We start from the raw sequence: 26,662 nt of genomic DNA, 5'->3' as shown, positions 1-26,662 counted from the left end.
TGATACTTTCAAACTGTGGTGTTGGAGAAGACTCTTGAGAGTCCCTTGTACTGCAAAGAGATCCAACCAGTCCATACTAAAGGAAATCAGTCCTGAATATTCATTGGAAGGATTGATGTTGAAGCTGAAATTCCAGTACTTTGGCCACAGCCACCTGATGCAAAGAACTGACTCATTTGAAAAGACTCTGATGCTGGGAAAGATTGAAGGAAGGAGGAGAAAGGGATGACAAAGGATGAGATGGTTGGATGGTATCACCAACTCAATGGACATGAGTTTGAGTAAACCCAAAAGTAAGCTTTTGAGTATAAGTTTGGTGATAGACAGAGAGGCCTGGCATGTTGCAGTCCATGGGGAAACAAAGAGTTGGACACAACTGAGCAACTAAACTGAACTGATCCTTTACAGGATTTAGATATCAGCTTCTTTTATCATAACTATTGCGAGAGTGACATATAGAAGATAAAAGCTTGGTCAAAGACTCTTCAGACATATATTTAATTGTATCTAATATCCAAGTTACCTTTGAAGTATCAGCTTCTATTTCAACATCAAGCTCATATTAACGACCTGGGGATTTTTTTTTTTTTTTTTTTTTCTGGTCAGGGTAGTGTTCGTGGAGTATCTTACTGGAAGCTGGTGATCTCAAGATCCCTAGTGTCTGTTCCCAGAGTGATTGTTTCCTCATTGCTTCCTAAACTTCAGCCATTAGAAGGACACCTCTGCATTTTTGGTAAGCCACATCTCAGGACAAAATGCTCTATTATTTACTTAATTTTTTCTTAAACTATTTAACTTTCTTAAACTTAAATTATATAGAAGTCAACACAGAAATATGTGTACTTTTATCTAACATGGAACACTGCTGACCAAAATAATAGTTAACTGATAAAATGAAAAGTGTAGAAATAGAAAATAATGCAAACAGACATGGTCCACAATAATGTAAATGGACACTAGCTATACATTTTCAAAGTCTCTGAGAATGTGACCTTTGCTCTTTTAATTAAAAAGGCAGATTAACAAGAATTGGAAAATCATTTGTGACCAACCTAACACCATACTGAATTACTCTCATTGATTTAACCTAAATGATTGAAACAAAATTGAAAACAGCATGGATCTTACTCTGCTTTGTTGTCTATGGTACCTTATCTTTGCTTTGCAAAACACTTGGCTACTCAGATCATTAAGCCAGTAGTTCTCAACACTGGCTGTACAATAAATTCATCTGGACAGTCTTTATAAACATACCAGAACTCATGAAGCTACATCTCAGAACAGTTAAATTAGGATGGATAAGAAATGGAGAGCTTTTAGCTAATTCTAATGATCAGCTAGTATCAAAACTCGTTAAACTCCTGAGATTTGATATTCTTCATCTTCACTCCTCCTGGAACGAAAAGGCTCAAGACAGTCACCAACATCTTCTCCCTAGGTTTAAAGCTCCACAGTCAATAAATGCAAAAAATAATCATCAAGTTAGGTTGTTTAGTGCTGGATTTATAAGCAGAGGAAAGTATCCCGGTACATATTTTCATTCTGGAGGATGGGTGAGAAAGTAATATTTGTGAAACAGGAACTATAGGTCAAGCACAAGGCTCATTTCCTTGACATTAGTTGCATTGACGTACCTGTTGTCATTTTAAAAACAATAGTCATTGAAATAATTCAACACAGTGATAGGTTTCTACAGAAACTGTTAGTCAATGTGAATCACCCTAAGATTACTCTGAACTGATGTGACAATTCTGACAAAGAATGAAGGTGTTTCAAGTCATAATATCTAAAAGCATATCTTGAGTGGCAATCACATCTCACAGATCAAATGTCTTTTTTCTTTTTGTTGTTTTTACCCTGATACAAGAGGTTTAAAATATACTGGGAGTAGATCTGTCCCTTGTAGAATTATAAAGTAGCACATAAAAAAATGAAATCCACTGATACAAAGGTACAAAAAGCCACTGTTTCATGGAAACTTGAGCAAGCAATTTGTGCCAAATGTCTTGCGTTGACTTCCTAGTTCCAATTAATTTTGGTGTGTAATAAATTACTCCCAAAATTTAGTGGCTTAAAAAAATGATGATCATTCACACCACTCAACAATGTGTAATCTGAGCAGAGATCATCAGCTCATCTCAGTTGTAAACCTTATCAGCTGGGGCAGCTTGAATGGGGACAGTACCAGCTTACATGACTGTTGAGTGGTGTTGGCTAGTGAGTGGAAGCACAGCCCTGCTCTTAAGGTAGACCTTTCTGTCTACCTGTTTGTACTTCCTCATATTATGCTGGCTGGATTCCAAGCAAAACTGTACCAATACAACAAGGTGGAAGTGCATGCATTTTTATGAGCTAGCCTCAGCAATCACAGAGCTTCACTCCTATTTTCTTTATCAGTTAAGGCAGTGACAAAGGTCTACCTGGGTTTAAGCAGAGACGCATTCATTTCACCACTTGATGAGAAACAGTGTCAAAGTCATAGTGAAAGAAGAGCAAGTTGGGCAAAGTGTGCTTGTGTAGCCATTTTTGGAAAACACCATGAGCCACGTCCCTTCAGATCCATTCTGTAGGTGCCATACTGCCTCTTTTGAGGGTAGGTGACCTACAAAGACTATACAAAATGGTCCTCTTACTTTCTGTCTTTTCCTCGGCTTCCTCCCATCAGCAGTTCTGAGAGAGGGAGAATGGTGAGTTTATAGTTTTTGTTCAAAATTCATCCTTGCAGGGTTTTTTTAAGCTGACTGTGCCAAGAAACCAAAATAGATGTGAAAAACTCCAACAACCCTGAGCTAGATGTCCTTGCATGTCAGTAGCCTGTGTGATAAGCCAGAGAAAAGATACCCACAGTCAGAGAGAATAAAATCATACTCTCTCCTAGGAGAGTTGTTCACAAAGTGATCATGCTAGCTTTATTACGACTTCAGACCAAAATATTCCAACAGTTTTCCTGATACTCCAGAAATATAGATTTTTGAAATCTCAAAGTGAAAGAAAGAAAAGTGAAAGTGAAGTTGCTCAGTCGTGTCTGGCTCTTTGCAACCCCATGGACTGTAGTCTACCATGCTCCTCCATCCATAGGATTTTCCAGGCAAGAGTACTGGAGTGGGTTGTCATTTCCTTCTCCAAAATCTCAAAGTCTTATTTAAAAATATAACAAAAAAGATGAGAGACTGAGAGAGTCAATTCCTAGGCAGGTTGATAAGAAGTCCAGGGTCCCCAAGGAGGTCTCAAGAAGGAGGAAAGGACAAATGTCTTTTTTTTCTCTACATTCCTTAGTCTTAGTCACATAAAATGTTTTAAAATGTTATATAAATTAGTCACATAAAATGTTTTCCATAACTGATGATTACGCAACAAACAACTCTGTTTAAACTTTGTACTAAGGATTATATAATATATCTTGCTTGAGGACAGTTTCTCCTTCTTGAAAACCTGACTAATCCTGTTATCTTAAAATGTATATTATGGGAGTGGGTCTAGTAAGATCTTTACAACCTTGAGACATTCTTTTGATCTACTGTAATAACCAATTAAAAAGCATATAACTCCCTTACTAACACTAGCGAGGGGGGCACTCTCCATCCCCCTTTTGATGTCTATGTCAGAAGCTTTCTCTGCCCCTTTTCTTACTTTAATAAAACTCTGCTACACAAAAGCTCTTGCGTGATCCCAAAGCTAAATCTTCTTCTTCTTTGGAGATCATGAATCCAACATCATTCACTGTAAGCTATCAAAGACAGAAGGTTGGACGTCAAATATTATCATTAGACTATTTTTCTAGTAAAAAGCATCATCTAAAATTTTCAAGTCAGTATTAATAAATGGTTTTCAAAATTAGAGTATTTACTGTAATAAAAAATGGCTAAAATTCCTGGGTTTTGTGTCTAAAATTTTCAATTGCCCAAAATGAGCCATTTATTCTTCACTTTCTTTTTCATGTCCAGATCAACTATATGGTATAATTAAATATTATGTCTTGTAAAGTAGAGTAATTTTCTTTCTGAAATTGAGACATAAAAATCAAGCCACTATGGACAATTACAACTCAATAATAAAAAGTCAAATAACCTAATTAAAAAACAGAACAATCACCCTGACTTCTGATTTTCAACTGGCATATAAACAGTTTAGCAGTCATCACTCTGTTCTGACAACAAGTAAAAAGCTAAGCAACTCCTGTTAAATCTTACAGAGAAGTGAGGTCAAGAATAAAACCACTACCTCTAAAATGGAGAGACAATAGGCAAATACAGAGAACCACAACTTTCCGGAGCAGAAATCCAACAGCAGAATTTTCCCTGGAAGCCAGTACTGGAGTAGAAAAATCTGAACTGTGATTGATGAATTTCTGGAGGGTCAGCAGAACAAGTCTAAGAGCTAACACTCCTGGGAACCCAGGACATAGGTGGTTCCCCACATTTTTCTGAGTTTTACCTCCAGGAACTCAACTGGATCATCATAGTGAATAATGATTGAAGATCTTCTCATACTTCTGGGAGGGGGAGGTAAAATGAACCATTCTGCAACAAGCCACAGCACTATATTCTTCTTAAAAAACAAATTTTGCCTTCAGAAGAAACTATTTTACCAGAGCCTAACCTGCTGGGGTTTTGTAATAGCCTAGTAAATCTTGTCCATGGGGTCGCATAGCATCACACATGACAGGAACACAGCACCACCACCTCTTTCTAAGAAAAATACCCAAATATAGCTTTCCACACGGGGAAAAAGAAACACACAGCTCCAGTCCCTCAGCCATCCTATCTCACCAAATGGGTGAGGAGGAGACAAAGAACTGGTGAAGTTGATAATTCAGGAGGACAGGTTCACCAAAACAATGGGACCAAGACACATAACTAGAGAATACTCCCTCTCACTCCCATACTTTCCCACTATATTTGTAAAGCCCTATTCACTGCACTTCTTTTAGCCAGTACATCATTCATGGGTTTCAAGAGAAAACTTACACAGCATATTAAAATGCAAAACACAACAGTATTAAGAGGTTGAATACACATCGGAACAGGCATCAGACATGGCATGAGTTATCAGACCAGAAATTTTAAAGAACTATGATTAATATGCTAAGGTATTTAATGGAAAAAAAATAGGTAGTATGCAAAAAATGGATAATGTAAGCAGAGGAATGGAGATTCTAAAAAAAAAAAAAACACACAAAAAACTAAAAAAGAAATATGTGAGTTGAAGGGCAAGTTCCTATCATCTATAGGAAGCAGTATAAGACAAGGCACCTGTTTTCTTAAGGATCTGTAGAGAAGAAAGTCTCCTTAAAAAAATTCTTAAATTTAAAATTAAAAATTTAATTTTAGTTTTAATTAAGAAAATTTAATTTAATTAATTTAAATAAATTAATTTAATTTTTAATTAAGAAAAATTCTTAAATCTCCTTAAAAATTCTTAAAAAAGAAAGCCAGTGATCAAAAATACTGTAAAGAGATAAGTAATGACTTTGATGGGCTCATTAGTAGACTAAACATGGTTGAGAAAACAATCTCTAAGCTTGAGGATAAAGTGTGTATGTGTGTGACAATCAAATGTTCCAAAACTTAAAAGATGAAACAACTGAAAATAAAGAAGAAAATACTTAAGAACTGTATAATGGTGGTAACAGAAGGAGAAGAAAGAAAAAAAGGAACAGAAATAACATGTGAAGCAGTGGTGATGAAGAATTTCCCAGATTTATATCTGAAATCAAACCACAGGTCTCTCTCCAGAGAGTACGAAAGTGATAAAGGCCAGAAACACAGGCCTAAATAAGAAAAGAAGAACATCAGAAAATAAATAAGTAAAATATTCTTAATTGATCTCATAGTTTTTTTCAAAATAACAATTCACTGCTAGGAGGAAAGTGAAACTAAACATATTCTTGCCATATGTAGGACCATAGGAAAAACAAGAGAATTCCAGAAAAAACATCTGCTTCATTGACTATGCTAAAACCCTGGACTGTGTGGATCACAACAAACTATGGGAAATTTTTCAAGAGATAGAAATACCATACCACCATACCTGCTTCCTAAGAAATCTGTATGCACGTCAAGAAGCAACAGTTAGAACTTGACATGGAACAATGGACTGGTTCAAATTGGGAAAGGAGTACCTCAGGCTGTATATTATCACCCTGCTTATTTAACTTATATAAAGAGTACATCAGGCAAAATTCCAGGCTGGATGAAGCACAAGCTGGAATCAAGATTGCCAGGAGGAAATATCAATAACCTCAGATATGCAGATGACACCATGCTTATGACAGAAATCAAAGAGGAATTTTTCATCAACCAAAGACCTCTTGATGAAAGTGAAAGAGGAGAGTGAAAAAGCTGGCTTAAAACTCAACATTTAAAAAACCAAGATCACGGCATCAGGTCTCAGCACTTCATGGGAAATAAATGGGGGAAAAGTGGAAACAGTGACAGATTTATATCCCTGGGCTCCAAAATCACTGTGAATGGTGACTGCAGCCATGAAATTAAAAGACGCTTACTCCTTGGAAGGAAAGTTATGACCAACTTAGCATATTCAAAAGCAGAGACATTACTTTGCTGATAAAGGTCTGTCTAGTCAAAGCTATGGTTTTCCCCGTAGTCATGTATAGATGTGAGAGTTGGACCATAAAGAAGGCTGAGTGCTGAAGCATTGATGCTTTTGAATTGTGGTCCTGGAAGACTCTTGAGATTTCCCTGGAGATCTCCCCTGGAGATCAACCAGTCAATCCTAAAGGAAATCAACCTTAAATATTCACTGGGAGGACTGATGCTGAAGCTGAAGCTCCAATACTTTGGCCACTTGATGCAAAGAGCCAACTCTTTGGAAAAAACCCTTATGCTGGGAAATATTGAGGGCAAGAAGAGAAAGGGACAACAGAGGAGGAGATGGTTGGATGGCATCATCGACTCAATGGATATGAGTTTGAGCAAGCTTCCTGAGATAGTGAAGGACAGTGAAGCCTGGCCTGCTGCAGTCCGTGGGGTTGCAAAGAGTTGGACACGACTGAGTGACTGAACAACAACAACAACAAAAAGGACCTAGAAATCTTACTCCTTGATGTTTAACCAGATTGAAAACTTATGTCCATACAAAACCTGCACACAGCTTTATTCATAATTTCAAAAACTTGGAAGTGACCAAGCAGGCCTTCAGGAGGTGAGTGGTACACTATTATATCCAGTACAAAAAAAAAAAAAAAGAAAAGAAAACCACCTCTTAAGCCACTAAAAGATAGGGAGGAAATAAAAATGTACAGTACTAAGTGAAGTAAGTCAATCCAAAATGGCTATATACCACGTGATTCCAACTACAGGACATTCTGGAAAAAGGCAAAACTATGGAGATAGTAAGGAAAAGGCAATGGCACCCCACTCCAGTACTCTTGCCTGGCAAGTCCCATGGACAGAGGAGCCTGGTGGCTGCAATCCATGGGGTCACGAAGAGTTGGACACGACTGAACAACTTCCCTTTCACTTTTCACTTTCATGCATTGGAGAAGGAAATGGCAACCCACTCCAGTGTTCTTGCCTGGAGAATCCCATGGACAGTGGAGTCTGGTGGGCTGCCGTCTATGGGGTTGCACAGAGTCGGACACGACTGAAGTGACTTAGCAGCAGCAGCAGCAGCATGGAGATAGTAAAGATTATAGGATGCCAAGGGTTTTTAGGACACTCTAAAGTTGATGATGATGATAGATGTAGATCTCTTTGAACATACCAAAGCTGTTTAATGGTACACTTTAAATAGTTGAATTATGAGAATTATTTCCTAAAAAAGCTTTTAAAATAATAAGTCATCAGGAATAAAAGATAATGCTGTGATTAGCAGATACCATTTACCTCCTCATTTGGTTTGACTGATTTGTTCATTTATTGGATTTGTTAGTTTTAAGCCTATTTTTGACATTTTTCAGAATGTATTCATGAACCTTTGGCTCACCCCAAAAATAAAACCAAAATTACAAACTGCTAGTTCGTTCCTCCACCTCCAGAGATGAGATATTTTAAATTTGCAAATCATAGATACAAGCAAACACCTGTTATTTACAATGGCGGATCTGAAAGAATTATAAGCAATACTGAATGAATTATTACTGACTCAGAACTTCCTTTGGAGATTTTTTAAAAGTATCTGTATATAGCTGCATTTAGATTTTCATGTGCTGGGATATATACAAACATATTTATAGATACACAAACATACACATTAGTATCTCTTTGGTGGTAGCTTATAGTTTCCAACTGGCTAACTGGAGGACGGGTCCCGTGGTGGAATCTCAGTATGTCCTAAGATCAAAAGTAAACAATAGATACCCCCACCCCTGAGAAAAATTCAATTCCTAAAAATTGGAGTGGTGACATTTTATAGAAGTTATATGGGGAACAATATGAAATTAACAGCAAAATCTCCCTGAAATATTCTGTAAATATATGCATATCTCCCAAAGTTCCTCTCCCATAGCATTAGCCTAACTTCTCCAAATTTTCTAATGTTACTCTCCATGAATACTAGTTTTAAAATCTTCATATTCCTTTTCAAATTGCTACAGTTTGAATTTTCCATTCAATCCAAGAAAAGTTATGAGAACTATTAGGAAAAGAACAATACAGATTTTTTTGACTACATGAAAATGAAAAGTTTTATTCTGAGTGATATAATAATAGACAAGTTTAACACAAAAGTGGCATACTAAAAGAAGACATTTCCAGTGAATCACACTAAGATATAATTAAGAGTCTGACTATATAAAGACCTACTGTAAACCTGTAAAACAAAAGACCTGACTTCTAATGGAAGAAATGAACGGAGGATGCAAATCTGCAAGGTATGGAAGAGGAACAGGAAATGGCCAGTACATACTGTGAATTTGTGTGTAATATTTCCTGCTATGACCTAAGGAGAACACTGTCTAAAGGACACAAAAAATACGTGAGATTAAAAATCTATTATATGAAAGTATCAACGTCATTACTTTGTTTCTAGCAGAAATAAAATAGGTCTGATTTAGCTGATGGTTGTCTTGAAGCAACGTGTTCTGCTTTTGCGATCTGGGGAAGTCATTCTCTATTGCTAGATTTAAAATAATTTTTTGAATATTCTTCTGTATAATAATTCAGGCAGCTGGGCTTTTGTAAATTTCTTGAGCTAGAAATTAGGCAAATTTTTTTTTTGTTTTCTGCAGAAGTTTCATGCATTTCATAAGTCAGTATTAAGCCCCAAATTTTCTTGATTTGGAGGAGTCTGTTATAATTCTGAATCTTCCTTAAGTATCCAAGTTACTAATAAGCAAAATGGAAAGATTCTCAATTTTACTGTTTATTCTGAGAAATGAGAAACTGTTCATAAAGAGATAACACTTCTCAACCATCTGCTTGGGAATTTTTTAATTTAAAAACCTCAAGGGAAAAGATGTGTGGAAACGACTGGGGAAACAGGCACCCTCCTGCTCTGCTAATGAAGCTGTAAATTGTTGCAGTTTTCCTAGAGAATTCTTTAGAAACAATCCTACCAGTGGTGCTAGTTGTAGTAACCACAACAACAGCAGCAGCAAGAGCTAACACAAGTTGGTCCAAGTATTTTATGCATACCTTAGAATAAATTACTATTATCATGTTAGTTTTATAGATGAGTAGATAAAAGTTTTATAGATGAGGCAAAGAAAGATAAACAACAGTTCACAGGAGAATGAAACAGGTTACAAGAGTTGGAATTTTGAGTGCAGATGATTCAGTGATGTAACTATATGTATAATTCCAATCCTATCCAGCAATTCATACCTGAACGCATATCCTCCAGAAAACAACCTGGGAATTGCTGACAAAGTGTCATTACTCTTCTTTCAGAACACTCTAAACTTTTCTTTTCTTTACCTCAGAATTGTCCCAAGTGGAATCTGACTGATAGTCATTTCGGAACCATGGAAAAATCTAAGAAAAATGAAAAGCCTTACGATATATAGCTCTTATATTTCATCTAGGAGCACTGATGGTTTTTATTATTCTTTCCCTGTGTTTCTATACATCCACCCATTCATCCTAAGAAAGTACTGTAGCTGGCTTTATTTAGACCTTCTGCGCTTGTGCAAATTATTAACATATATTTTAATCTATCTTTTGAGGGACATTTTTGTATACTTTTCATTGGTTATTGTTGACACATAAATAAGTCTATTGCTTTTTGTGAATTTATTTTGTATCACAGTAGTTGACTGAACTCTGGTTAGTTTTAAAAATTTTTAGAGTTGATACTATTCGGTTTTGAGAAGCCCTAGTAAGTCGGACACGACTGAAGTGGCTTAGCAGCAGCAGCGGCAGCAGTATCATTTTGTTCTCCAATAATGATAATTCTGTCTCCTTATTTCACAAATTAGACATTTATTCTTGTTCATATCAACTGTATTGGCCCAAAACCCTCCAAATGGATTTAAGGTAATGGTCTATGTGAAAGTCGCTCAGTCACGTCCAACTCTTCACAACCTCATGGACTATACAGTCCATGGAATTCTCTAGACCAGAATACTGGAGTGGGTAGCCTTTCCCTTCTCCGGGGGATCTTCCCAACCCAGGGATAGAACCCAGGTTTCCCGCATTGCGGGCAGATTCTTTACCAGCTGAGCCACAAGGGAAGCCTGAGAATACTTGAGTGGGTAGTCTATCCCTTCTCCAGCAGATGTTCCTGACCCAGGAATCGAACTAGGGTCTCCTGCATTGCAGGCGGATTCTTTACCAACTGAGCTATCAGTGAAGTCCAAGGTAATGGTACTGGTGTGTATTTTGTATTGTTCCTGGTTTAAATAAAAGGATTCCTGGCATTTCCTTTAAAGATATTTTTGAGGTGTGAAGAAGCAATTATTTCTTCCTATATTGGTCATTAATTTTATTGAATGTCTTATAAATGTCCATTGAGGATACAGTGGTCTATTTTATTATATTTATTGATATGAAGCATGCACATTTCTGAAACCATCACTGAGTACTTCAGATTTTATTAGGACTTCCCTGGTAGCTCAGATGGTAAAGCATCTGCCTACAAAGTGGAGACCCAGGTTCGATCCCTGGGTCAGGAAGATCTTCTGGAGAAGGAAATGGCAACCCACTCCAGTACTCTTGCCTAGAAAATCCCATGGACAGAGGAGCCTGGTAGGCTACAGTCCATGGGGTTGCAGAGAGTCGGACATGACTGAGCAACTAAACTTTTCAAAATTTTTTGCTAAAATCTTATTTAGGTTTTCACACTATAATCATGAAATTGATTCAAATTTACTAATTTTTTGTAATCTTGCCAGGTTTTGTCCTCAGGAATATACTAGCCTAACAAAATAAATTAGAAAGATTTAAAACTTTTTATATTTTCAAATAGCTTATATAACAATTTATCTACTGCCAAAGAATTGAAAAGAATTACCAGTAAAACTCTAGTTTTAGAATCCTTTTTTTTGTGGGGGCAGGGGGTTACACAGTTTTTTTTATGATTATGGATTTACAAAGGAATTCTTATTAATATTGATCATTTATATTCTTCCCAAAAGTTTATATTTAATTGAGTTTTCATACATATGACTTGAACATGGAATGCTGTTTATTAATTCTTTCTTACCTATCACATTCTCTTTCTCATTTCTAATTTTAGCTGTTTTAACAGCTGTATTCTTCATTAGTATCTTTCAGAGCTCAACCATTGCTCTTGGCCATTCCTCCATCCTTCCATTTCTTCCTCTATCTATCTCCTTTCTATATAATTGTTTTGTTATTTTTATTTTCTAAAATTCACAAAGGTGTGAAAAGGATGAAAAAGAAGGTATATTTTTTAATTTTAGGATCAATGTTTTATATGTATGTTACTTCCATTATGAAATAGTTTTTTTCTAATTTTTGGCAAACTATCTGTTGATGATTAAAAGAGGAATTCTCAGACTACATGATAATTTTGTTTCTCACTTTTCTCTTTGTTCCTGACTTGATACATTTTAATGGCATATTAATTAGACTATTATGATTCATGATTACTATCTTTATGGCAGAGCAAACTTTTTACAAAATAAATTTCCTTTTTTACATTAAAGGTTTGCCTTGAATTACTATTGTTTTTTTTTAATTTTATTTTTTTGTTTTTGTTTTTTTTTATTTAATTTTAAACTTTACAAATTGTATTAGTTTTGCCAAATATCAAAATGAATCTGCCACAGGTATACATGTGTTCCCCATCCTGAACCCTCCTCCCTCCTCCCTCCCCATACCATCCCTCTGGGTCGTCCCAGTGCACCAGCCCCAAGCATCCAGTATCGTGCATCGAACCTGGACTGGCGACTCGTTTCATACATGATATTATACATGTTTCAATGCCATTCTCCCAAATCTTCCCACCCTCTCCCTCTGCAACAGAGTCCATAAGACTGTTCTATACCTCAGTGTCTCTTTTGCTGTCTCGTACACAGGGTTATCGTTGTTTCTGAAATTAACACTTGTTAGCCTTTTTTTTCTTCTGTTAAATATGACTGATAAGTATTTGCACATCTTTTCACTCATAGTGTTGGTTTTGTTTTAACTCTGGCTGTTTTTATGGATTTTAGCTCAAGTTATAAGTTACTTGGTCTGACTTCTGCTCATCTTCTTATAAATTTAAATCTTGCAGGGTTTCTACTGGGGTGGAGCTTAATAAACACTGTATATAATAAACACATTCCTGGGATACTAATCACACCTTAATAAGGAACTGAGTCTATATGCTTGGGTGGGCAAATGATGAGCTAGTAAAACAAGCTCAACTTCAGCTATTTTGTGCAATTCCCTTTTTCCAACAGGCATTGGAGAATTCTTATTTTTTCATCCCCAAATAGTTTTGTGGGAGGAATTGTGAGGGGCTATTGTACTATGCTCAAGATGAATAAAAATAATTCTTCTGGTGGAATCACCAACTTTTATGGGCTCATTGCTGAATACAGTCTCCTAATGATCTTTCCAAGTCAGTTAATATTTTGAATTTGGACAAGGTATAACATTTATATGACACTCTAAGTGGAAGATGTTTAAAAACACAGTGTATTACCACTGGTACTGTTTGGAATGAGTGCTTTGCCTCGGTTCTGTATTTCAAATGCACATAAAACCTCTTACACAATTTCGTATCATAAAATAACTGGTATTTTCAAACCCTTAGTCATCATACCCAAATAATTCTATGAAATTAATCAAGTCAAAGTGACCATATTGTGTTGTTACACACAAAGGATTTCTTTCAAAGATACTCTTTCCTGCCATCGAGGGCTGGGAAATACATCAAGACTCAGGCTCACAAGGAGTGGCTGTCACTCGACTGTGATTGTGGCCCGTGGGAGATAAATCACACTGAAGGCAGTCAGTTCAATGAGTGGCAGATTGGTTGTCACTGCTAAACCTCTTATTGCTTCCAGTGACTTTTATCCACACACATTCTAATCCATCACAGATCCAATTCCACAAACCGTGTATAAAGCTCTACAGCTTGGCTCTATACATTCCTCATTTCTAAACTATCTGCCCCACATCAGGTTTATCAAATATACAGGGGACTCATGAGATGTTTAGGTTTGAAAGTTTCAAGCTATAGTCAGTCTCCATTATGTAATATATCTAAGTCCAAAAGTTAACTTATCACAGCAAGCCAAATTATTTTTGAACGTTCTTAAAAGCATACTTAAGTTGTCAGGCCCTTTAAATCCTTAGGTACCAGCCAATAATGTTCTTTCATTTCTCCTGTGCTTGGGGCTATTATCCCCTTTTTCTTGTCAGTGGAAGCTTGCACTGCTACTGCTACTGCTGATAAGTCGCTTCAGTCCTGTCCGACTCTGTGCCACCCCATAGACAGCAGCTCACCAGGCTCCCCCGTCCCTGGGATTCTCCAGGCAAGAACACTGGAGTGGGTTTCCATTTCCCTCTCCAATGCAGGAAAGTGAAAAGTGAAAGTGAAGTCGCTCAGTCGTGTCCGACTCTTAGCGACCCCATGGACTGCAGCCTACCAGGCTCCTCCGTCCATGGGATTTTCCAGGCAAGAGTACTGGAGTGGGGTGCCATTGCCTTCTCCACAGTAGAAGCTTAGATATATTTAAAAGCAGAGAAAGAAAGATGCTATACTGGGTACTGGGTGAATGATGCAATTCCTCTTTTTTCTTTCTCCTTTTCTCTTTTTCTTTTCTTTCTTTTTTTTTTTTTTTGGAGGGGGAGTGAATGGCATAGAGTTCTGTTGATTAAACATGGGTATGATAGAATGCTACTGTAAACATACTGTTGGGACTGTGTCTCATCCTATTACTGTGCATATATGAAATTTAAGTGTATACACAAACCCACATACATTCTTACCTACATATACACAACTACATATGAAGATATCTAAACAGGCAAAAGGAGAGAGAACAGTATTCTTGGAAGAGGGATCAATGTGTGCAAAATCTTGTGGCGGGAGGGAACATGGCAAATACTAAAAAGTTTTTGGAAAAGCAACCAGAAAATGGGGAACATAAAGGACCCCAGGCAAGGGTATCATCTAGTGAGCAAGAGGATCGAGACCTCACCTGTACCTGAACACAAACTCCCTGCTTCTCTATTTATACCACACGGCGCCTGCAAACAAGATTTGCTTGGCCAACAGTGGACTTAAGTGGAAGCCTTTTACTGTTGACTTAGTTATACAACTTTGATTTGTCGTATGGAACAAAGCCTGTATTTGACCTATATTTCTCCTTGGTGATGTGTCAATTTGCTTTACACAATTAGCTTAACAAGCTTTTCTGAATGTTATACATTCTGACAGAGCAGAAACCTGAACTGCAGTTGAGACAGGAGGTAAGTAGGCGGGGCACAACAATAAGATTAATGAAGCAGGGGTGCAGCCTTTAGGATGTGATAAAAACTGGATGGAACTGGCTGAATGCAAGGTGGAACGGAGAACAGTCTGGTCACTGACTTTTAGCTCATTGTATCTTCATTTCAATACTCAAAACCAGTCTCTTGTGCACCATGAGAATTCCGAGGTGGACCATAAAAGATCAAAAAGTGGGCAGTAGCCCAGTTCCTGGGGATCTGCATCCTTCCCTGGAATAGTTAGAATATTCTTCCGAATCCTTACAGCATGCAATTACTCAGCCCATAAAAACCAACAATCCCATGCCCTGGGGCCCCTCTCACTTTCTGAGGAGGTCCCCGTTCTGCCTATGGAATATCTTGTCTCTCTAAATAAATTTGCTTTCACTTTACTCTGGCTTGCTCTTGAATTCTTTTCTTCATGAAGCCAATGACCCTCACTTGGTGACCTGTATTGGACATGGCAATTTCCTCTCCTCCAACAGTCATCACACTCCTTTGGCATGATGTACAAGTCTATACAACAGATTTAATCTAAATTGTTAGAGGTTGTTTTGAGCTTCTGGGTTTTTCTCGAAAAGTGTGTGCTTTTTATAACAAATGAATACTGAGTACTCAGAGTAGTCTCAAGGACAAATGGCTGAAATAGTTTAAAGCTGTATGCTTGATTTTCCATTTTTTAAATTCTTTCTCTCTTTTTCTTAAAAAAAAAATGGTTCTTAGACTATCCAGCTTTCTAGACAACTTTCCCACTTGGCAACTCCTCCCTCACATTCCATTGCTTTTGAAAACAGGGAATCTATCTATGAACACAATGCGATAAAAGAAAAGCAGACTTTCTAGATATTAACGTGGATGCTGCAATGAACACACAATCAGAGGATAAAGTGTTGTTATGTGACTCCCTTCTCATGCAACAGAAAACCAATTTATTTAATAGCCTGTACTTGAGGGTAATGTCATCTTGTAGGGCTTACCATTTTACATTGATGGGAGAATATTAAGTTAACTAATGTGACAAGTCAATAAAAAATTCATAGGCTGTGATCAAGGATGTTAGAAAAAGAACAGAATTGGCAAGTGATAGGGTTAATTCATGAAATTGCATGGTTCAGATACCCAACTCTTGTAGAGAGATGGCTGACTTAATACTTTTTATGTAGAACCTATCAGCAGCACAGCAGCAGTTAAGTAACATTATTATCTTGAATATTCTCAATTCTAAGATCCTCTTAAGAAAGCAGCTGTCTACTTCAGTCTTAGCAAATGTTTCTTTGAGGATGTTTGATGCATATAAAATCAAAATACTTTGAATTTTTAGTATATCAACATATATTTCTTTAGCATTAGCTCAGATGGAGGACATTGTATTGGATAAAATATTATCAACAGTTTAAAATCCAGAGGATAAAAAAAAAAAAAATCCAGAGGATAAATCACAAATACTGTTATCTACAATATGCAGAAAAGCAAAAGTTTTAAATCAAATTCTTTATGAATTAGAGTAAGAGCTGGGTTATAGGAGAAGCATTTTTCTGATTGGATAAGCAGTTATTGTGAAGGTAACATTCTTGCCTTTTTTTTTTTTCCCTCCCCATTGCCTCCTCTCCAAGAAAATGCAAATAATAAACCCTAAGCATGGAGTAAAGAGCTGGCAGAGGATACTGGCATATGCCTTTTCCTGTTGTGATAGAAGAGATTGGTGATTTTTAAAAAAGCATTTAAAGCAATAGTGAAAGAAATGGTAATGCTTTGTAGCAACTGATGAAGTTCTTAAAAGCCTTGAATTGGTCAGAATAATTTGGAAAGTTAACTAGAACTTTGAAAACAAAAGCCAGATGACAGAAAATAGAAACAGCATTGAAACTGTACTTAACTGTGGCTAGATATCTAAACATCTTCAATTTCTTGAAGACCATTTGTAGAGGGTCAGTAGGGCTGCTATAACACAGTAACATAAGCTGGGGGGCTTCAAACAACAGAACTTTGTCCTCTTAGAGTTTTGGAGCCAGAAATCTGAAATCAAGATCTCTCTCCAAAATTTCTAGGATAAGACCCTTCCCTGCCCCTTCCAGGTTCTGGCAACTCCAGGCACTCTAGGACTTGTGGAAGCATAACTTCACAGTGCCTGCCTCCATCTTCACAGGGCCATTTTCCTTGTGTCTATGACTTTACAAGGTGATCTTCTCTTTGTGTGTTTGTCTGTGTACAAATTTCCCCTGTCTTATAAGGACAACAGTCATACTGGATTAGGGTCCATCCTATTCTAGTATGACATCACCATAACTTCACTAACTATTTCTGCAACAACCCTTTCCAAATAAGGTCACATTCTGAGGTACTAGTGTAAAGGACAAACTCTTTCTGTGTCACCTTTATGGTCAACCACTCTACACACACTTAGAACACCAAACGTGTGTGTCTTCCATATCAGGCAAATTTCCAACATTAGGTCTGGTAATTCAATGACAGGCAGTCCTATAATTCAATTCTGGTATTAACTGCCTGGAGATAGCATCAGATTGAGTCTCAGATTGCCATTTGTACTCCTCACCAATCACTTATAAACTGACGCTCCCATGACATGCTCCTTGGGCTCAATAATGTGCTAGAATGACTCACAGAGCTCAGAGTAGTACTTATTTATTTTATGATGCTTTAAACATGAATGCCATAAAGGATCATTAAGAATGCACCTAAACATCCAGAGGAAGAGATATAGGGTGAGATCCTGAGGGGTTTCAAGTGCGAGAATTTCTGTCCCAGTGGATGTGGGGTGTGTCACCCACGAAGCATGTAGCTATGTTCACCAACTCAGAAGCTCTCTGTGGTGAAAAGTATTTTACTTTTGGGATGCTTCTGGGAGCATCATCACATAGGCCTGGTCAATCATAAATTCAATCCCCAACCCTTCCCTCCTTCCTGAAGGATGGGGATGGGGTAGGGAGTGCTGAAATTCCAGGCTTCTAATCATGGCTTGGTCTTTCTCATGACCATCCTGAAGCTATCCAGGAGCCCACAGATTCACTTCATTAGGGCAAAAGAGGTTTCATCACCCTGGAAACTCTAAAGATTTTAGAAGCTCTTTGCTAGGAACCAGGGACAAAGACTAATAATTCTATTTCACAGCTAGGCATTAGGATTAGAACAGATCTTTTAAGGGAACACCATTCAGGTGGCTCAATTGTAAGGAATCTCCCGGTCAGTAAAGGAGACACAAGAGACACAGGTTCGACTTTGGGTTGGGAAGATCCCCTGGAGAAGAAAACGGCAATCCTCTCCAGGATTTTTGCCAGGAAAATTCCACGGACAGAGGAGCCTGGCAGACTACAGTCCATGGGGTTGCAAAGAGTCGGAAACGACTGAGCATACACACACACATTCAAGTTTTAACACCATCCTTTGAAGTTGCACACAATCCTGACATATTACTAGGCCCATGTATATACATACGTACTTTTAATAAATACTTTCAAATGAATATAGATGAATTAACCATCATATTGTTTTGTCCATAAGGAGAAAACCCAGACTTCATAATGATGCACCACTGACATCTTAGCCAAAATGAGTGAAGATAATCTTGTGTTGATGCAAACTGGCTGGCAAGGAAGGCTGGCCTTGTGATTCTGGATTCACAGACATGTGGCCAGGTATGAGGTCTGCTGCTTAACTCTGAGTGGTTCACAACACTGAGTCCCTTCTCAGCAGTTCTCCTCAATGTGTCTATTTTCCCTTGAAATTTATAATTCTTCCTCAAGTAGAACCATCACACATGAGGTAAAAAAATGGACCAGAAGAAAATATATGTGTAATTTGGGGACTCACATATTTAAACTTGGATCTAAGTTCCACCACTAACCAGCTCAGTGACGTTGGACAGATTAATAAGTTTACAAATCCTTGGTTTAAACACCTGCAAAATGACAATTCTTACCACTAACATCCAGCACCACTGCAAGAATTAACTGGGATGAAGAACCTGGCCTGATACATTGGAAGCACTTCATAAATGTGAACTTCATTCAATTTCATAACATTTTATGTTGAAAATAAACACTTGCATAAGAACACCTTCCCTTCTGGAAGGGAATACTCATGACAAAAGTATCACAAAGTACTGTTTACACAAACACAAATTTATGTTCATGTTAAAGTAATATTTAACATAAACACAACAAACATTAATTTTAAATAAAATTATAATTTACAGATTGAAGTAAATGTGATCACTTTCTGGTAATTACAATGATACAGTTAGATCACAGATCACTACAGAATTGAAACCCTAGTTGTCTCAAAGAACAAACATTACTGGCGAAACACGTATATCCCTGATGTTTCTACCGGAAAAAAACATCAGAGACATGTAAAGCAGGAGGAAACTGTCACGACTTACCCCACCAACTTTCTCAAAGTGAGATCCATCTTTCCTAAAATCTGCGAGGGCCCCATTGAAATACCAGGTAAACATGGTAGCTAACAGGGGGTCGTGTTGCACCTGGCAGGGCAAAATGACGCTCTCACCCACGGAGACATCCATGTTGGACGGTGCCAAGGTTATCCTCGTTGGTTCTATTGGGGAAACAATAAAGTGTTCAGCAAAGCTTCAGCATTTTTATTTCAATAAAAGCAATTTTCACAGGCAGATTGTTAATCTCACTTATAGTATGCATGTTTGTGTAGGTATATATATGTGTATGTGTGTGTGTGTGTGTGTAAATATACCTCTATATAATGAAAAGTCTTCAGGATTAAAACAGACATTTTGATGAAGATCCATAATATATTTCACTGCACACACAAATTCTTGTTAAAAGAATTAGGATATCTAAACCTATAGGCTATAGAAGTTTAAAAATTAAAGTCACCTGTAAAAAGAGTTATAATACTATTACAAAATCAATTTCATTTTAGTTTTATTGCTTCATGAAATATAAGAGTAGAAATAGAAATCACTGCATTTTCAATGATTGGAAAATTTACTACTACCAAGATTTAAATAGACTCAAAGCTTTTGAGATACTACAAAAAAAAAAAAAATGATGTTTAGAATAGGTAGGATACTTAGTTAAAATGCTAATTAATTTGTTTCTTCCCAAATGCAAATATCCACATGCGCATTTCTGTCATCACAGTCCTTCCAACTTTTATGAATTCAAAGTTCTCTGACTCCACTTTTCCATTTCTACTCCCGTTTCTTGTTCCACGTCACAGCAAAAGTCTTCAAAAGAGTCATTTACTATGTTTTCTACAACAGCAATCTCCTGATGCTCCTCCTACCCCACCCGGTAGGACCTCAGCCTTTCTCATCTCGGTTGTTTTGGCTGGTATTCTTCCTGCTGTTCACCACATACCCTGCAGGAATGCTTCTCTGAGCACTCATATCCAGTCTGCCAGCCATGCCAGTGACTCCACACTCAGAATATATTTAGATTTGAATGTCTTCCGTCCATCAGCTGCTGCCGCCATCTCACTGTGGTCATTATCACTCCCGCCTGGATTACTGCAGTGTCTCCTGGGACTCCTCCCATTTCGGCCCTTGACTCTCCATAGTCTGTTCTCTACTGAGCAGTGAAGAGTAAACCTTTAAATATACACTTTCCATCATTTCATTTCTCTGCTCAAAACTCTGCACCGGTCTCTACTTTTCACTCCAACTAAAACCTTAGTCCAACTAAGTGCTAACAAGGGTTACAGAACCTCTACAGGATTGTCCCTAAGAAACCAACTGAATTCCTACATGTCCATGAAATCTTGGTTCACATCTCTCCTTCTCCGATCACCTGGTTTCATGCTCCAGCTTATGTTTCTCAGACACGCCTCTGGTATTTTCTGCTTGTGTGAATTTTGTTTTCAGTGGATTTCCTTGCTTTATATTCCTTGCAGTATACTTATATACTGCTTATTTTCTTTGTACCTCTGGAAGAAGGTACAGTGCATGTGGGCAGCATCTGTGTCAGTTTGTTTACTGAATAACCCAAGCATGTTGTTGTGCTGTGTTAGCTGCTCAGTTGTGTCTGACTCTCTGCAACCCCATGGACTGTAGCCTGCCAGGGTCCTCTGTCTATGGAATTCTCTAGGTAAGAATATTGTAGTGGGTTGCCATTGCCTTTTCCAGGGGATCTTTCCCAACACAGGGATCAAAACTGTATCTCTTGAGTCTCCTGCGTTGGCAGGCAGATTCTTTACCACTGCACCAGCTGGGAAGGATAACCCAAGCATGGTAGGTACTCAATGTTTTTCTTCGGTGAATAAATGAACAAAAATACAATCACAACTCTAAGTAACTCTGACTGACAGCAAGGATTATTTCAGAGATTTAAACATCTGCAGAAAATATTAAAGATATTGAAAAGGGAAAAAGTGTACAAAAGATGTGACATAATAGAATAGCATAACATAAAACTATAGGAGCAGCACACGCTACTTGCAGTTCTACTAACCATTACTCCAACTAGTAACTCGTGGATGCCCGGTACACACTGTGATGTCTAAGGAAATATTAAGACCTGTTCTCTGACTGTCACTTGTTAAAGATAGTGAAAGTGTGGAACCGTTAGTCACTTAGTCATCTCCAACTCTTTACAAACCCATGGACTGTAGCTCACCAGGCTCCTCTGTCCATGGAATTCTCCATGCAAGAATATTGGAGTGGGTAGCCATTTCTTTCTCCAAGGGATCTCCCTGACCCATGGATCGAACCCGGGTCTCCCGCATTGCAGGTAGATTCTCTCCCATCTGAGCCAAACACAAGGCCGACCTTTATAGTGCACTGCATATCATGAGAAACATTTTTTCCCTTTGATCTTAGTAAGAAGGCACACAGCATATCCCTATGTAAAGAAGTCTTTAAGAAAGGCACCTACCTGTAACAACCAAGTGTGTTGTGCCATTTGCTTTCCCAAACTGGTTTTCAGCTATGCAGGTATAAATTCCAGCATCAGCTTTAGTTACATTGACAATTTTGAGTCCTCCATCATTTAGGAAAGAAGTTCTAAAGAAAATACAAATGAAACAAATAAATGTCTAGAAGTCACTTTTTTCCCCAAAGTAAACAGAATTTTTTAACAGAAGTATCACCTTTAGCTACTATATTTAAAGCAAGATAAAGCAGCCCCTTAGCTTTCTTGGGTATTAAAAAAAATTAAAACAAAAGACTGTTCTATACATCAGTGTCTCTTTTGCTGTCTCATATACAGGGTTATAGTTACCATCTTTTTAAATTCCATATATATGCATTAGTATACTGTATTGGTGTTTTTCTTTCTGGCTTACTTCACTCTGTATAATAGGCTCCAGTTTCATCCACCTCATTAGAACTGATTCAAATGTATTCTTTTTAATGGCTGAGTAATACTCCATTGTGTATATGTACCACAGCTTTCTTTATCCATTCATCTGCTGATGGACATCTAGGTTGCTTCCATGTCCTGGCTATTATAAACAGTGCTGCGATGAACATTGGGGTACATGTGTCTCTTTAGGGAGGAGGGAGGAGGGTTCAGGATGGGCAACACGTGTATACCTGTGGCAGATTCATGTTGATATATGGCAAAACCAATACAATGTTGTAAAGTTAAATAATAAAATAAAATTAAAACAAAATTAACATACACATGCACACAGATGACTAAAAAGAGACATTCTACCAATTTGAGTATTTCTCGATATTTTTACACAAATTTACCTAACAGCAATACCAAATATTTTACCTGATTTCAAGGATGCCTTTATCATATAAGTGTGGTATATTTTCTAAAACTATACGGTGAAGGAGATTACTCAAGGTTTTGCCTTCTCAATTTGGAGAAAACAAAAAGTAGACAGGACACCATTTTCCTTAAGTGTGAAATAGCTTATGAGAAATAAGAAACTCCCTGGCCTTTAGTGATGAACTTGGGAAAGTCATATCTAACCCAGTATAAATCCAAATTTTGCAAAAGAACATGCATATGGTCACTCATGAAATACTGCAGAGAATTGGGACAACGTAAATGAAAATCACATTTGAATTTCTGAGGGTACGCTTAAAGTACTTAAGGCTTTTGCATCTAACTAATTAACTAAGGACACAGAACTGAGTACCTTACATGTGCTAGACACTATCAGAGTCTCTGGGATCACAGAGTGAGCAAGAGAGAAAATTCCTACCTCGTGGAAATAACAGTCTAGTGAGTGGCACATGCAGTAAATGATTAAACAGGTAAATGTGGTAAGTTCAGATTTTTGAGAAGTAATCAGAAAGATTCAGATGGGGTGATACAATAAAGGCAACGGCCACAGGGAATGTTTCCATGAGAGAGCGCTTCCGAAAAGCCTCTTAGAAAAGGTGCCATTTAAACTGAGAAAGAAGAATGAGAAAGAGCTGACCTGTCATTAGTCCGATTCATGAATCTTTACTGCCCATCTTGTCTACCCAGAATTATTTTCCTTTTCTTTGAATCCCTAAAATCTTTACTATCTATATTATACATTTAATGCTTTGAATACTTTTTATTGTTTATGGTTCACATCTCTGTTACCTGAGTGTCGTATCCAAATGAGTGGTAAATTTCTTAAAAGATCTGCAACTCCAGCATCAGCAATGCATGATAAGTGTAAATCCTGGGAGAAACAATGCTCCAACTTCTGGGTGACATAGTACAGTAGACAGGAAAGATGCTGAGGACCTTAGACTAGAGTTGGAGGATCTCAATTCAATCTCTAAATACTATCCTATTTGTGGGAAGATATTTAGGTGTGCGTCAAAAAATGTGACTATTAGGACAAGTTTATGTATCACAATACACAAGATACAGATTTCATGCTGTATATGTACATATATATGTGTGTGTGTATGTATATATGTGTGTGTATATATATAATTTGTATGTATTTTTCATAGCTTATGATTCACCTTCACCTGCATCTTGGTTATATTTTCTTGGTGGGAAGGTTGCAGTGGAATCAGAGCTCGCACACAGGGACCTGTTCGTGATTCTGGGTACAGATACCCATGACTGTTAGTTGCTGTTAGTTGCTGTTAGTTGCTCATATGATTTTTTTTTTTTTTTTGACATGTCCAGGTATATTCCAAATACAAAGGTTTAAAAGCAATGGCTTGGGCAGCTAACCACAGAACACACAGCACTATTTTATCTCAATTTGAAGAACTACAGTGAAGGGTTAAAAATTCTAAGATCCTGTAAAAAAGGCACTATGTCTGATTTCCTTCCAGAGGCCCTGCCCTCTTTGCTGGGTGTGAAATGTAATCTGATCACTTTTTGCAAAGGGATGATAAAAAAAAAAAAAATCTCTTTATACCTTATCATAGAACAGATATTTTCTTAAATAGTGTGCAATAATAACTGAAAGAGAAAAGCCTGCAGGGAGGTACACATGAATGAAAGCTTAAGATACAAAGATTCTTTGGAAAAACATGGGGAGTAAGCTTAGAGAAATAGAAATCTGACCACTAATCCTGCCTTACTCCCTTCTGCCCAATTCTGGCTTAGACCTCCTTCCTGGCATCTTATTACCTGCAGGAAAAAGATGACATCCTAAGCCCTAAATTAGCCATGTGTCCCATCAGGACCCTGCCCCTCTAACTACAAAAGGCCTCAGGAATTCTATGCTTTGCTTTTCTCATCACCCAAGCCTTCTTTTAACTGCTTTTGTGCTTCCTGTCTTGGGGCCTTTATAAAACCTGTTCCCTATGTTTGATAAATGTGTACTCAATCATCAGATTTTGGTCATTTCCCTAAACCGGTTGGATTACATCTTTCTCTACTGATTATACATCATCTGTGCCTTTGTCATAGCAATGGGAAACTGGCCAATTATATACCTGTGTACTTATCTGGCTAATATTTTCCTCCTCTTGTGAGTTTAGAGATGCTAAGGTCTTTTGAAGCACAGAGTGGATAGTATCAGGATTTTTCATCACTAAATTCCTAGAGCCTTGAATTATTTCTGGTATAGAGAGATGCTCAAATATAAAGCTTGCTGAATGAATAAATGATTATGTTCTTTTAGAGAGTCAGTGTAGAGGAGAGGATTAGTGAAGGCAGGATTCAAGGCACTGAGAAGTTTACAAATTACAAGGAAGTAAGTTCAGAGATCAAATTGCCAACATCTGCTGGAAAATGGAAAAAGGAAGAGAGTTCCAGAAAAGCATCTATTTCTGCTTTATTGACTATGCCAAAGCCTTTGACTGTGTGGATCACAATAAACTGTTGAAAATTCTGAGACGGGAATACCAGACCACCTGACATGCCTCTTGAGAAACCTGTATGCATGCCAGGAAGCAACAGTTAGAACTGGACATGGAACAACAGACTGGTTCCAAATAGGAAAAGGAGTATGTCAAGGCTGTATATTGTCACCCTGCTTATTTAACTTGTATGCAGAGTACATCATGAGAAACGCGGGGCTGGAGGAAGCATAAGCTGGAATCAAGACAGCCAGGAGAAATATCAATAACCTCAGATATGCAGATGACACCACCCTTATGGCAGAAAGTGAAGAGGAACTAAAAAGCCTCTTGATGAAAGTGAAAGAGGAGAGTGAAAAAGTTGGCTTAAAGCTCAACATTCAGAAAACGAAGATCATGGCATCTGGTCCCAACACTTCATGAGAAATAGAGGGGGAAACAGTGGAAACAGTGTCAGACTTTATTTTTGGGGCTCCAAAATCACTGCAGATGGTGACTGCAGCCATGAAATTAAAAGACGCTTACTCCTTGGAAGGAAAGTTATGACCAACCTAGATAGCATATTCAAAAGCAGAGACATTACTTTGCCAACAAAGGTCCATCTAGTCAAGGCTATGGTTTTTCCAGTGGTCATGTATGGATGTGAGAGTTGGACTGTGAAGAAGGCTGAGTGCCAAAGAATTGATGCTTTTGAACTGTGGTGTTGGAGAAGACTCTTGAGAGTCCCTTGGACTGCAAGGAGATCCAACAAGTCCATTCTGAAGGAGATCAGCCCTGGGATTTCTTTGGAAGGACTGATGCTAAAGCTGAAACTCCAGTCCTTTGGCCACCTCATGCGAAGAGTTGACTCATTGGAAAAGACTCTGATGCTGGGAGGGATTGGGGGCAGGAGGAGAAGGGGACGACGGAGGATGAGATGTCTGGATGGCATCACCGACTTGATGGACATGAGTTTGGGTGAACTCTTGGAGTTGGTGATGGACAGGGAGGCCTGGCGTGCTGCGATTCATGGTCCGCAAAGAGTCGGACACGACTGATCGACTGAACTGAAGTTCAGAAAGTGTGCACTTTTATACACACATATATTTATGTATATATGCACATATGCATGTTTTTTCTCTATATAAATATATATGTTATGTTGTTGTTGCTCTGTTGCCCAGTCATCTCCGACTCTTTGCGACCCCATGGACTGCAGCATGCCAGGCCTCCCTGTCCCTCACTATCTCGTGGAGTATGTTCTTTGCATTGCTTATACCATTCAACCATCTCATCTTCTGACGCTCTCTTAAATGTGCGTGGGTATATATACACAACTATACATATGTACATACATATATATGTGGAAAAGGAAAGATGAAGCAGTAGAGGGCTGGGTGAAGAGAATTCAACAACTCCTAAGTTAAGAGGACTGAAAATGCATTTGTACTATTAAGCAAGATGCTAATCAAGGGGGAAGGACTGAAAATAAGGGGAAGAGAAATGGGGCGGGGGGTGGGGAAAGAGAGAACACTGATGGAGAAATGTCTCAGAGGAAGAAGGAATGAGAATAAATGAATAAACCCGGGCAATGTTCCTGACTGATTCTGGTTACTAATGTACTTGTTAAACTTTTGACCAA

The 26,662-nt window shown here is 37.9% G+C and overlaps 1 protein-coding gene across 3 annotated transcripts in view; it reads right to left on the bottom strand.

The window, feature by feature from the left end:
- The window catches only part of CNTN3 (contactin 3), a 400,496-nt gene that overhangs the window by 59,647 nt on the left and 314,187 nt on the right, over positions 1 to 26,662 (bottom strand). For all 3 annotated transcript variants that reach the window (XM_061396391.1, XM_061396393.1, XM_061396392.1), the window contains exons 12-13: positions 21,716 to 21,843; positions 19,246 to 19,421 (exon numbers count right to left, since the gene is read on the bottom strand). In XM_061396391.1, the coding sequence (XP_061252375.1) occupies positions 19,246 to 19,421; positions 21,716 to 21,843 (304 nt within the window). The remainder of the gene's footprint in view (positions 1 to 19,245; positions 19,422 to 21,715; positions 21,844 to 26,662) is intronic.

This window comes from Bos javanicus, chromosome 22 (genome assembly GCF_032452875.1).
Source record: "Bos javanicus breed banteng chromosome 22, ARS-OSU_banteng_1.0, whole genome shotgun sequence".
Lineage (NCBI taxonomy): Eukaryota > Metazoa > Chordata > Mammalia > Artiodactyla > Bovidae > Bos > Bos javanicus.
This window is presented reverse-complemented; position numbering and strand designations above follow the sequence as displayed.